The sequence below is a fragment of the Balaenoptera ricei genome, chromosome 20, assembly GCF_028023285.1.
Source record: "Balaenoptera ricei isolate mBalRic1 chromosome 20, mBalRic1.hap2, whole genome shotgun sequence".
NCBI lineage: Eukaryota > Metazoa > Chordata > Mammalia > Artiodactyla > Balaenopteridae > Balaenoptera > Balaenoptera ricei.
In genome coordinates, this window is record NC_082658.1 from 15,176,700 (window position 1) to 15,189,076 (window position 12,377).

At 38.8% G+C, this 12,377-nt stretch overlaps 1 protein-coding gene across 2 annotated transcripts in view; it reads right to left on the bottom strand.

The window, feature by feature from the left end:
* Positions 1-12,377, bottom strand: part of MAP3K3 (mitogen-activated protein kinase kinase kinase 3) — a 61,623-nt gene that overhangs the window by 26,760 nt on the left and 22,486 nt on the right. For both annotated transcript variants that reach the window (XM_059906650.1, XM_059906649.1), the window contains 2 exons: positions 7,509-7,608; positions 2,678-2,791 (listed from right to left, as the gene is read on the bottom strand). In XM_059906650.1, the coding sequence (XP_059762633.1) occupies positions 2,678-2,791; positions 7,509-7,608 (214 nt within the window). The remainder of the gene's footprint in view (positions 1-2,677; positions 2,792-7,508; positions 7,609-12,377) is intronic.

Here is a 12,377-nt window from a genome sequence, read left to right on the forward strand (position 1 = left end):
GAACAAAGTGGCTGACAGTTACCATCAAGAGGAGATGAAGACCAGGTCAATATGGTATCCTGGAGAAGTGTATGTAAAGTGTGATCTGTGGGCTGGTGCCAGGGTACAACCTGTGGTGTATACCAGTCCTCAACAAGGTAAATACCAAAATGGAAGAGCAACTCTTTAAGCACTTTTACAACAATTTGGCAGTGACTCATGTCTATTGAACTTAACAATAAAAGTTGTGGGCTTGTATTTTATACGTCTCTAGTTAATTTTTCCATTTCACCTTTCACGTTTTTAAAAAAGAATTGGTCCATAACAGATTAGAAACTAGAAGAATAAAACTGATATTTCATCACAAACAGAGAAGCACTTCTAGAAGTAGGACTCCTAAGCACATAGCAATTTTGAATCATGATACCTCTGTTTATTGAGAAGCCTGAGGTCTAGCTGAGGAAGTCCCCAAGAAAAGATCTCATCACCACCAATGCCACTATTAGTCTTAAATGTAAATCTTTATAAATGCAAAAAATAGGAGTAGCTTAAGTGTTCCAACAGTAGCAAAAATGGTTATTTAATTAAATTATGGTATATCCACTCAATGGACTTATGCATCCTTATAAATTATAATCATGAAGACTGTATATTAACAGAAAAATGTACATGACAATGTTAAGTGAAAAATTAAAGTAGAAAATTGTATAAATACCATGACAACACTTACAGTGTGTATACATATGGCCAAAGAGGGGCGTATGCAAAAATCAATCAATTGTGTTACGGTGCTAGGATTATGTAAGACGGTCCTCTTTTTTTTTTTTTTAAGTTTACAATAAGTTATACTGACTTTATAATAATTTTAAAAAATAAACATCCTTAGAAAGAGAGGCATCAATGTGGCACTTATTTTATGCGATATCTAATGCCACGCCATGAGTGTCAGAGCTCAGGTGGTCATCTCTCAAACAGCTCTGGTGTTGCAGCAGTATCTGCAGCTGAGTGCACCCCTTAATGGATGGGAAAGAGAATGCAAAGAACCAGTCGTCTACAGCTTCTCATCAGGGGAGTGGAGGGATCACCATCAGGGGTGCTAGTTCCCAGTTAAACAATCACATCATTAAACTAAACCCCAATTCCAGCTTCTTCTGTAAAGAAGGGGTTTGCAGAATATGATTTCTGCTTGACTCCTGCTAACAATTCAAGAAGTATTCACTGTGTTCTCTTAAGCGGATAGGTTCCAAAACAAGACACAGCTCCTGTTCTCAAGGAGCTTATAATCTTTTGGGGTAGAACTTACAAATATGCAACAACTAGAGGGCAATTACTCAGGAACCTATAAACTAGTGTGCAAATTATATCCAATGACTAAAGGAACAGGGAATAATGAAAATGGTCTCAGTCAAAAATACTGACCAAACTGCAGCAGGTAAATCAAGCTAGAGCCTTAAAAAAGGTTGACAACCATGGTCTGGCAAAGAGGAAGAAGGAAGACCTGCAGAATAGTGGAAGCATGCTGAAGAACTTGGAAAGATGAGACTGGGGAGTTGAAAGGAAGGGTAGTTAGTGATAAACCTTGGGTGCTAGGCTACATTGAGATCGTACATGATAGGCCACGAGGAAGGACTACAAGGAGCAGGTGAGTAACTTGAACAGAGAAATGAAATAATAAAGTACATATTTTACTTCAGAATACTTCCCAAAACACATCCAGAAAAAAAGACATTGTGAGAGAGAAGACCAGTCCTCATGCTCAAGGACACTTCGATAATATTAGAAAATGTCTTCTTTATTCTAAGCCTTCCTAACCGCATTCTCCTGTGTCTTTCGCTAATCAATAGACAGTCCAAGGTCTCTTTAAATATAAATGGTCAGCATAAAGCACCATTCCATCTAAACTCTGTCCTGGTATGGGGTGTCCATAGTTCTCAGGCAGTAATGTCAGCCGTCCACAGTTGGCTGTCTTCAAGCATAAGGAAAGGAAAGAGTGCCAAGAAACCTGCAGGAGCATGCATCTGAAGAAAACTGGTAGAGCCATCAGTGATTAGAAGACAGACCCAGATTACAAGCATTCTTGTGAAATGTAGGCCCCCAGGGACCCTTTAGGAGAGGAAACTACATAAGGGATGATCCCTGGCTTCTGAAGGCCCCCATAGATTGCTGCCATTTGGTAAGGTATCAGCTGGTAAATTACAAGAGGCCCTTTAGCCCATGGCCTTTTTTCCACTGAACAGAAGGGAAAGTTTGTTTCCTACATGTGTCCCAAGGGAAAGTCACGGTTGCCGAGGAGTTGCGGGAGTTGGGTTTACAAAGCATGATAGTCTCAAATCCTTGACAGCCTCTGCTAATTAGCTCCCCCACGCTGAGCAAATCTCTCTTGCTGGGGTCCAAATCTAGTCGAAAGAACATAAATACAGAGAAAAAGAATTTCCTCCTTTATCATAAAATGTTTCCCTTCCTCCCACACCACAAGCCAAGTCACCTTCAGTTGCCATTTTAACACCAATGATCTGGCTTCGCAGTAAGATCAAATGCAGAAGGCTAAATGGCTACTGCCCCGGTGGGCTGGGCCACACCTACGTTCTCGCTTTAGCAGTGACTAAGGAACACAAAATTCTGTCGAGGAAGCAAGGTGGAATCCTGAAGGACAGCAAGCTTTGTCTTCAGCTGTCAGGCCATGACAGGGGCTACTTACATGGTTTCTGTCGTGGGACAGCAGCAATATCCTAAGGCTTTTCATGCTTGAGCTTCTATCCAAAATATCAATTGCTTTATCAAGATCATCTTGGTTCTTCAGCAGGATGGAGAGCTGTGACACAGGACACAGAAAAAGGAAATCACATAAAACATAAGTCTTTAGTTTGCAAAAATAAGCAAAAAAAACAACAAAAAAATAAATTTGGAGGAAAACAATCTCAGTGGATACTATGGGGTCTTAAAAGATCTAACTGAAACCATAGAGATATTTTCTTTTCCTTTTTATTAAGTTTACAATTCAATAATTTTTGGTAAATTTACAGAGTTGTGCAACCATCACCACAATTCAATTTCAAAACATTTCCATTGCTCCAAAAAGATCTCCTGTGCCCATTCATAGTCACTCCCCTTTTCTACATCTTACCCCAGGCCACCACTAATCTACTTTCTGTCTCTAGAGATTTGCATTTTCTGGACATTTCATATAAATGAAATCACACAATTCATATTCAATTCAATTCAATTCATAGTCTTTTGCATCTAGCTTCCTTCACTTTGCTTAACGTTTTTGAGTTCATCCATGCTGTAGCACATATCAGTACTTTATTTCAAGGTATTTTTTTTTTGATGGTATAAAAATACTTTAAAAAAATTTTTCACTTTTTAAAAAAAATTTTTATTGGAGTATAGTTGCTTTACAATATTGTGTTAGTTTCTACTGTACCGCAAAGTAAAACAGCTATACGTATACATATATCCCCTCATTTTTGGATTTCCTTCCCATTTAGGTCACCACAGAGCACTGAGTAGAGTTCCCTGAGCTATACAGTAGGTTCTCATTAGTTATCTATTTTATACATAGTATCAATAGTGTATATATGTCAATCCCAATCTCCCAATTCATCCCACCCCCCCCCAAGATATTTTCTAAGAAAAGCTTCATCTCTAAAAATACCCTTTACTCCAAAGCATCAAATCCGAAACGGTTATAGGCCCCATATTTCTTCCCAAATTAAGCAGTAGAATCATGTCCCATTCTACCCTGTGCTGACATTAACAGAATAAGCAGAAAAGGCACAGGAGGAGGAGGGGGCAGGCAGAGGATGAAAACGTTAGTCAAATAAGAAGACAAACTTAGACTGCATAGAAGGGTTTAGTATCTTACTGTATAAAGGTTAAAAAAAATCAGTGACTAGAACCAAAAACTACTTCCTCTGTTTTCATTCCACTGAAGTATTAAAAGAGATGGTTCTTGAGGGTACAGATAAGCCTGACTCACTGTTAAAAGCAGAAGATATTATGAGTACTTAGTATTAAAACATGCAAAAGTATGCTTTGCCTAAGACGTAAAAAATGTCAGATCTTATGTATTTGGGGCAAACATAAAGCAAAAATCCAATTAATTTCTTCAGTTCCCGATTCAGAATACAAGGAAATGAGAACTCTAAACCCCTGGCCAGGAAAAAACAAATAGTAAAATCAGTATTTAAAATAAAACCTCGAGACAACCCATGGAATGGGAGAAAATTTTACAAATCATATCATATTGTAAAAGAATTCCTTCCTGGGTAACATTCAAAGTAGGGATAAATAAGGACTGGTGTTGGGGGAGGTGGGGAAGGGGCGGGTGGAGATAGGGGAAGATAAAGAAATTACTGGAGTAGGTTTTAACTTAAAAAAAAAAAAACTACAATTTTGCAAATGTATGATAAGGGTCTAGTATCCAGAATATATAAAGAACTCTTACAATTCAACAATAAAAGGACAAACAATCCAATTTTTTAAAAGGGCAAAGGATTTGAATAGATATTTGTCCAAAGAAAACAAACAAATGGCTAATAAGCACATGAAAAGATACTCAACATCATTAGTCATTAAGGAAATGAAAATTAAAAACCACAATGAGATACCACTTCACGCCTACTAGGATGGCTATAATTTTTTTAAAAAAGAAAAAAAAAATAGAATCACAAGTATTGGTGAGGATGTAGAGAAATTGCAACCCTCGTACATTGCTGGTAGGAATGTAAAGTGGTACCAGTTGATATGCGAAAGTTGGGCAGTTCCTCCAAAAGTTAAATACAGAGTTTCTACAAGAACCACCATTCCACTCTTAGGTATATTTTAGAGAATTGAAAACATTTGTACATATAAAAGTTTGTACACAAATGTTCACAGCAGCATTATTTATAACAGCCAAAAGTGAAAACAACTCAAGTGTCCATCAACAGATGAATGGATACACAAAATGTGGTATATCCATATAATGGAATATTATTCAGCCATAAAAAGGAATGAAGTATGAGACATGCTACAACATAGATGAGCCTTGAAAAGATGCTTAGTGAAAGAAGCCAAACACAAAAGGCCACATATTGTGTGATTCCATATATATGAAATGTTCATAACAGGCAAATCCAGAGAGACAGAAAGTAAATAAGTGGTTGCCAGGGACTGGGGAGTGGGGAGAATGGGAAGTGACTCCTAAGAAGTAAAGGATTTCTCTTTGGGGTGATGAAAAAGTTCTGGAATCAGGTAGTGATGTTAGTTACACAACTCTGTGAATACACTAAAACCACTGAATTATACAGTTTAAAATGTAAATTTAAAAATAAAAGGGTAAATTCTATGGTAGGTGAATTATATCTCAATAAAGCTATTATTACAAAAATATAAACATAAATAAAATAAAATCTCAACAGATTTTTTCATTTGTGGTTCACAAATCCTGACAAGGCAGGGTTTAGAGGGCAAAGAAAAGAAAAATAGTTGAGACATTTGAAATTAATAAGATGTAAATTAGTCAATTCTTGGTCACTGACATTAGCAGACTACAGAAAGACATGAATGATTTAAAATAGTAACAATTATGGGAGCTCCCTGGTGGCCTAGTGGTTAGGATTCCAGGCTTTCACTGCCATGGCCCAGGTTCAATCCCTGGTCGGGGAACTGAGATCCTGCAAGCCGTGCAGCGTGGCCAAAAAACAAAAACAAAAAACAACAAAAAACAAAGTGATGAAAAATAAATGCTCAAATAAATTAGTCTTCACTGACTCAAAAAAGAACGACAATTACTTACATTTGGCTCTAAAACCAGTATCTGTATAAACATCTGAATAAAGGAGTGCCCAACATTCTGGGCAGTCACTCCCCTGGCAAAAGAGTTTGAAAACGGATTTTGGGACATCTGAAATTCTTAATGGAAATATTAATGGAAAGAGAAACGAGTAGTACTAAATCATCCAGAAAAGTCTTTACTAACTAAAGAACACCTTCTTTAATGCTGATTGGCTAGCTGACTTTAGCCTCACTTTCTTATATAGTCATTGATGCTTGAGCTGAAATTTTTTAAACTTCTATGGATTTGACATTTGTATTTGGGAGGGTTCTCATATCCTGTATTTAAAATGTGTTACTTTACATATTTTAAAATACTTACATCTGTGTTATTTATTAACTATAGAGTTAGTGGTTTATTTTTCAAATTTGCTGTATCTCTAAAATTTATCCAAAAAGCAAAAATCAGATGGTGTTATTTTTGTTAACTATTTGGCAGTGCATATATCCAGTTGTGGTTGTACATTTTATATGAAGAGGACCACAGAGTTTTTGCCAACAAATCTCATCTCCTACAGATTTAAGCCCCAAAGTAGAGGAAATTCTTAACTTTTCAACCAATAACATAAAACTACAAAGTAAGGGGGCTTCCCGGGTGGCGCAGTGGTTAAGAATCTGCCTGCCAATGCAGGGGACATGGGTTCAAGCCCTGGTCCGGGAAGATCCCACATGCCGCGGAGCAACTAAGCCCGTGTGCCACAACTACTGAGCCTGTGCTCTGGAGCCCGCAAGCCACAACTACTGAGCCCATGTGCCACAACTACTGAAGCCTGCGTGCCTAGAGCACACGCTCTGCAACAAGAAAGCCACTGCAATGAGAAGAGCGTGCACCTCAACGAAGAGTAGCCCCTGCTCACCGAAATTAGAGAAAGACCGCACAGCTACTAAGACCCAACGCAGCCAAAATTACATAAATATAAATAAATAAATTTTTAAAAAAAGACAAGAAAAACTACAAAGTAAGGACCTGACTCTCAAAGAACCATGAGGTTGCCCAGCTTTCCTGTCTTGCCCCCCAACTCAGTTCCCTCAAGGTGCAGGCTCCTTACTGGGCACAAACACAGTGCCTTTCAGACTAATGCAAAGCACCAGCCTAAGCAGACTGCAGCCTCTAGCACGTTCCTTGGAGCTGGGAAAGCAGCCAAGTAACTGACATTCAAAAGAATTCCTTCCTGGGTGATGTTCAAAGTATGAATAAATAAAATGGCTGTTGGGAGGGGTCAGGAGGACTAAGAGTTAAAGAAATCATTAGAGTAGGTGCTAACGTTTGGAACCAGCTACAATCAGAAGTTAAACTCTGAGAGAAGAATCCAGCATTTATGCCTGTCAATAGAGGATCTACCCACCAGTTTTCCACACCTCCCCAGCCCTACTGAACCCTCTGCTACTAAGGCTGTGCTGGAAGGAAAAAGATAACCTACAAAATGTAAAGGAGACAATATAAGCCCTGAACCTAATCCCGTACCTGATTCCACCATGGAGTATTAGAGCTACCAGCATTGAATGAGCAGAGGGAATGGACATAGCTACGTAACCTCCCATGTAGTAAAAAAGAGAAATCGCAGAATTACTGGAATTAAGAAAAGAGGCTCCAGAAAATGAAAACCTGCAGATGACATTAAAGGAACAAACTAGGAAATTCTCAGTTAAACAGAGAGAAAAAAGGTAGGCAGCTGTGCCTCCCTTGCCCGCACACCATCCACCTTTCGTACCTCATTGTTCATGTAATGTAGATCAAGAGGCTGCCCAAACACTGTCGTCACCTTGTGCTCCACATCTTCATATCTCACAGGCCGGCTGAATGCTATAATTCTGAAAAGGAACAGAAATCATGGTTAACTGTATATTTTAAATGCAGGGTTTAGAAGCTATGGCTCCTGAGTGTTATCTTCCTTTTCTTTTCAACATAGAATTCTCTTTATTTTTCATGCAGCTTGCCTTTCTCTGTATTTTTTTCTTCTCTTACATCTACCTTTATCTTTTCACCCTTCTTCTGAGCATCTCTCAGGTTTGTCAATAGTACCTATGAGCAGTACTCAATCTCAACCATTGTTCTTCCACTTCAGCTCAGCTCTTTTGGTCATTGACAGTGCAGTATCATAGGAGGATACCTGGATTTAAAAACTATGCTTCAAATATTCCTGTTAGGAAGAAAACCTGGGGATTGGAGCAGCAGTCCTGAAAACATGGTCTTAACTCCTAAACGACTCAACTCCAGGACTTGAAAGGTCTCTTCCATTGTTCATTTTTGAGATGCCACAGTAATCTCAATGCTGATTATCCTCAGAACTGACATTTCCTGCCATAGTCACAGGAATTCCCCTTGAGTTGGTTATATGCCTGATCAGTTTTCTTAACCAGTGACACATGTGTGCATGTAAGTAGTGTTGATATTGATGCTTTTCTAGAGAGACTCTCCAGGTCAGTTCAAAGAACAATTTCTATAAATAGATGGTAGAGTAAGAACATGCTCAAAGAGGTCTTAAAATGATTTGTCATTAAATGTCACAGCAAAATTTACAAGTGGGGATAGATGAAACAAGGTTGGCAAAATGTTGATAATGTTGAAGCTGGGTGACAGGTCCTTGGGTGTTGAGTATCATATTCTATTTTTGTGTGTGCTTCAAATTTTTTTAATAAAAAGCTTTAATTAATGCATCAGGTTTAACTATATGATACTGGACGTAGTCAACCACTTTTGCATATAAAAGTGGCAATTTTATATGGGACCAACCCAACACTCTAAAACTTAAATAATTAAAACAAAAATAAGCAAAGAGGGACTTCCCTGGTGGCGCAGTGGATAAGACTCCACACTCCCAATGCAGGGGGCCCGGGTTCCATCCCTTGTCAGGGAACTAGATCTCACATGCCTTCCGCAACTAAGAGTTCACATGCCACAACTAAGGAGTCCACGTGCTGCAACTAAGGAGCCCATGAGCCACAACTAAGAAGCCCGCCTGCCGCAACTAAGACCCCACGCAACCAAATATTAAAAAAAAAAGCAAAGAGATAAACAGAATAGAATATCAGAAACCCATATATATTATATATATACATACATATATATATAAAGAAAATATAGGATTGAAAAAAATATTAGAGTAGGGAAGGTCTTCCTAAGCATTACATAAAATAGAGAAGACAAAAAGGAAGAAGACAAGTTTGACAACAAAAATTTAAACTTTGATGGGAAAATAAACCATCAACAAAGTTAAAAAGAAATACCAAACTTGGAGAAAATACTTGCAAAAATCAATAAGAAAAAGACAATCCAATAGAAACACAAGCAAAGGATATGATGAATGGCTAATGAACACATGAAAAGATGCTTAATGTGATAGGGGAAAATGTATATTAAAACCACCTTAATCTGTTAGCATGTCTAGACTTAGATGAAATCTGACTAGTGTGTGGCAGACTAGCAGCACTCAGCCATCAGCCTCTATAGTTCTTGCCCTCCTCCATACTGACAGGAAGAAGTGTGTGGTTCTTCCATATACTCCCTGCTCCCCCAGAGTGGGAAGTGGTATAACCAGAGGAAGAAGCAATAAGCCACAGGAAAGAGGGATCTAAGCCATTTTTAAAAAAATTTATTTTATTGAAGTATAGTTGATTTTACAATGTTGTATTCATTTATCCTGTATAGCAAAGTGATTTAGTTATACATATACATGCATTCTTTTTCATATTCTTTTCCATTATGGTTTATCATAGGATATTGGATATAGTTCCCTGTGCTATATGGTAGGATCTTGTTTATCCATTCTATATACAATAGTTTGCATCTGCTAATCCCAAACTCCAAATCCATCCCGCCCCCACCCCCCTCCCCGCTGGCAACCACAAGTCTGTTCTCTATGTCTGCGAGTCTGTTTCTGTTTCATAGACAAGTTCATTTGTGTCATATTTTAGATTCCACATATAAGTGATATCATATGGTATTTGTCTTTCTCTTTTTTAAAAAATAAATTTATTTATTTATTTATTTTTGGCTGTGTTGGTTCTTCATTGCTGGCTGTGGGCTTCCTCTAGTTGCGGTGATCAGGGGCTACTCTTCCTTGTGGTGCACAGGCTTCTCATTACGGTGGCTTCTCTTGTTGCAGAGCACGGGCTCCAGCAGTTGTGGCACATGGGCTCAGCAGTTGTGGCTCACGGGCTCTAGAGTGCAGGCTCAGTAGTTGTGGTGCATGGGCTTAGTTGCTCCACAGCATGTGGGATCTTCCCAGACCAGGGCTCAAACCCGTGTCCCCTGCACTGGCAGGCGGATTCTTAACCACTGTGCCACCAGGGAAGTCCTGTCTTTCTCCTTCTGACTTACTTCACTTAGTATGATAATCTTTAGTTCCATCCATGTTGCTGCAAACGGCATTATTTCGTTCTTTTTTATGGCTGAGTAGTATTCCATTGTATATACGTATCACATCTTCTTCTTTTTTTTTTTATTAATTTATTTATTTATTTATGGCTGTGTTGGGTCTTCGTTTCTGTGCGAGGGCTTTCTCTAGTTGTGGCAAGCAGGGGCCACTCTTCATCGCGGTGCGCGGGCCTCTCACTATTGCGGCCTCTCTCGTTGCGGAGCACAGGCTCCAGATGCGCAGGCTCAGTAATTGTGGCTCACGGGCCCAGTTGCTCCGCGGCATGTGGGATCTTCCCAGACCAGGGCTTGAACCCGTGGTCCCCTGCATTGGCAGGCAGATTCTCAACCACTGCGCCACCAGAGAAGCCCCATATCACATCTTCTTTATCCATTCATCTGTCGATGGACATTTAGGTTGTTTCCATGTCTTGGCTATTGTAAATAGTGCTGCTATGAACATAGGGGTGCATGTATCTTTTGAATTATAGTTTTGTCTGGATATATGCCCAGGAGTGGGATTGCTGGATCATATGGCAACTTTACTTTTACTTTTTTGAGGAATCTCCATACTGTTCTCCATAGTGGCTGCACCAATTTACATTCCCATCGACAGTGTAGGAGGGTTGCCTTTTCTCCACACCCTTTCCAGCATTAGTTATTTGTAGACTTTGTAATGATGGCCATTCTGACCAGTGTGAGGTGATACCTCATTGTAGTTTTGATTTGCACTTCTCTAACAGTTAGCGATGTTGAGCATCTTTTCATGTGCCTGTTGGCAACCTGTATGTCTTCTATGGAGAAATGTCTATCTAGGTCTTCTGCCCATTTTTCGATTGGGCTGTTTGTTTCTTTGTTATTGAGTTGTATGAGCTGTTTGTATATTTTGGAAATTAAGCCCTTGTCAGTTGCATCAATTTGCAAATATTTTCTCCCAGTCCATAGGATGTCTTTTCGTTTTGTTTATGGTTTCCTTTGCTGTGCAAAAGCTTGTAAGTTTGATTAGGTCTCATTTGTTTATTTTTGCTTTTATTTCTCTTGCCTTGGCAGACTGACCTAAGAAAACAGTATGATTTATGTCAGAGAATGTTTTGCTTATGTTCTCTTCTAGGAGTTTTATGGTGTCATGTCTTATATTTAAGTCTTCAAGCCATTCTGAGTTTATTTTTGTTTATGGTGTAAGGGTGTGTTCTAACTTCATTGATTTACACGTGGCTGTCCAGCTTTCCCAACACCACTTGCTGAAGAGACTGTCTTTTCTCCATTGTATATTCTTGCCTCCTTTGTCAAAGATTAATTGATGGCAGGTAATGTGGGTTTACTGCTGGGCTCTCTATTGTGTGTTCCATTGATCCAAATGTCTGTTTTTGTGCCAATACCACACTGTTTTGATTACTGTAACTTTGTAGTATTGCCTGAAGTCTGGGAAGGGTATGCCTCTTGCTTTGTTCTTTTTCCACAGGATTGCTTTGGCAATTCTTAGCCTTTTATGATTCCACATAAATTTTAGGATTACTTGTTCTAGTTCTGTGAAAAATGTCATGGGTAATTTGATAGGTAAGCCATTGGATTTTAATGAAATCTGGCTGGCTGAAATCAGTAGGCACCATAAAAGCTGTTATCATCTAGAACTGCGCTGTTCAATATGGTAGCCACTAGTCACATGTGGCTATTTAAATTCAAATTAAATTTTAGAATTGGCTCTTTCAGTCCCACTAGCCACATTGCAAGTGCTCACTAGATACATGTGGCAAGTGCCTAGTATACTGGAGAACACAGCTATAAGTCGGCCCTCCATATCCACAGGTCCATATCTGCAGATCAAAAATATCTGAAAAAAATTCCAGAAAGTTCCAAAAAGCAAAACTTGAATTTGCCGCATGCTGGCAACTATTTACATGGCATTTACATTGTATTAGGTATTATAAGTAATCTAGAGATGATTTAAAGTATACACGAAGATGTACATAAGTTATATGCAAAGACTGCACCATTTTATATAAGAGACTTGACCATCCAAGGAGTTTGGTATCCACAGGGGGTCCTGGAACCAATTTCCTCGGCTACCAAGGGATTACTGTAGAACCTTTCCATTACAGCAGAAAGTTCTACTGAACAACATTGATAGGATATTACTATAAACCATAATCTATCCTTCACACAAAGCCTAACATCTCAGGAAGATAATTTCTCTATAACTTTTCCTTCATCCATCACTACCTTT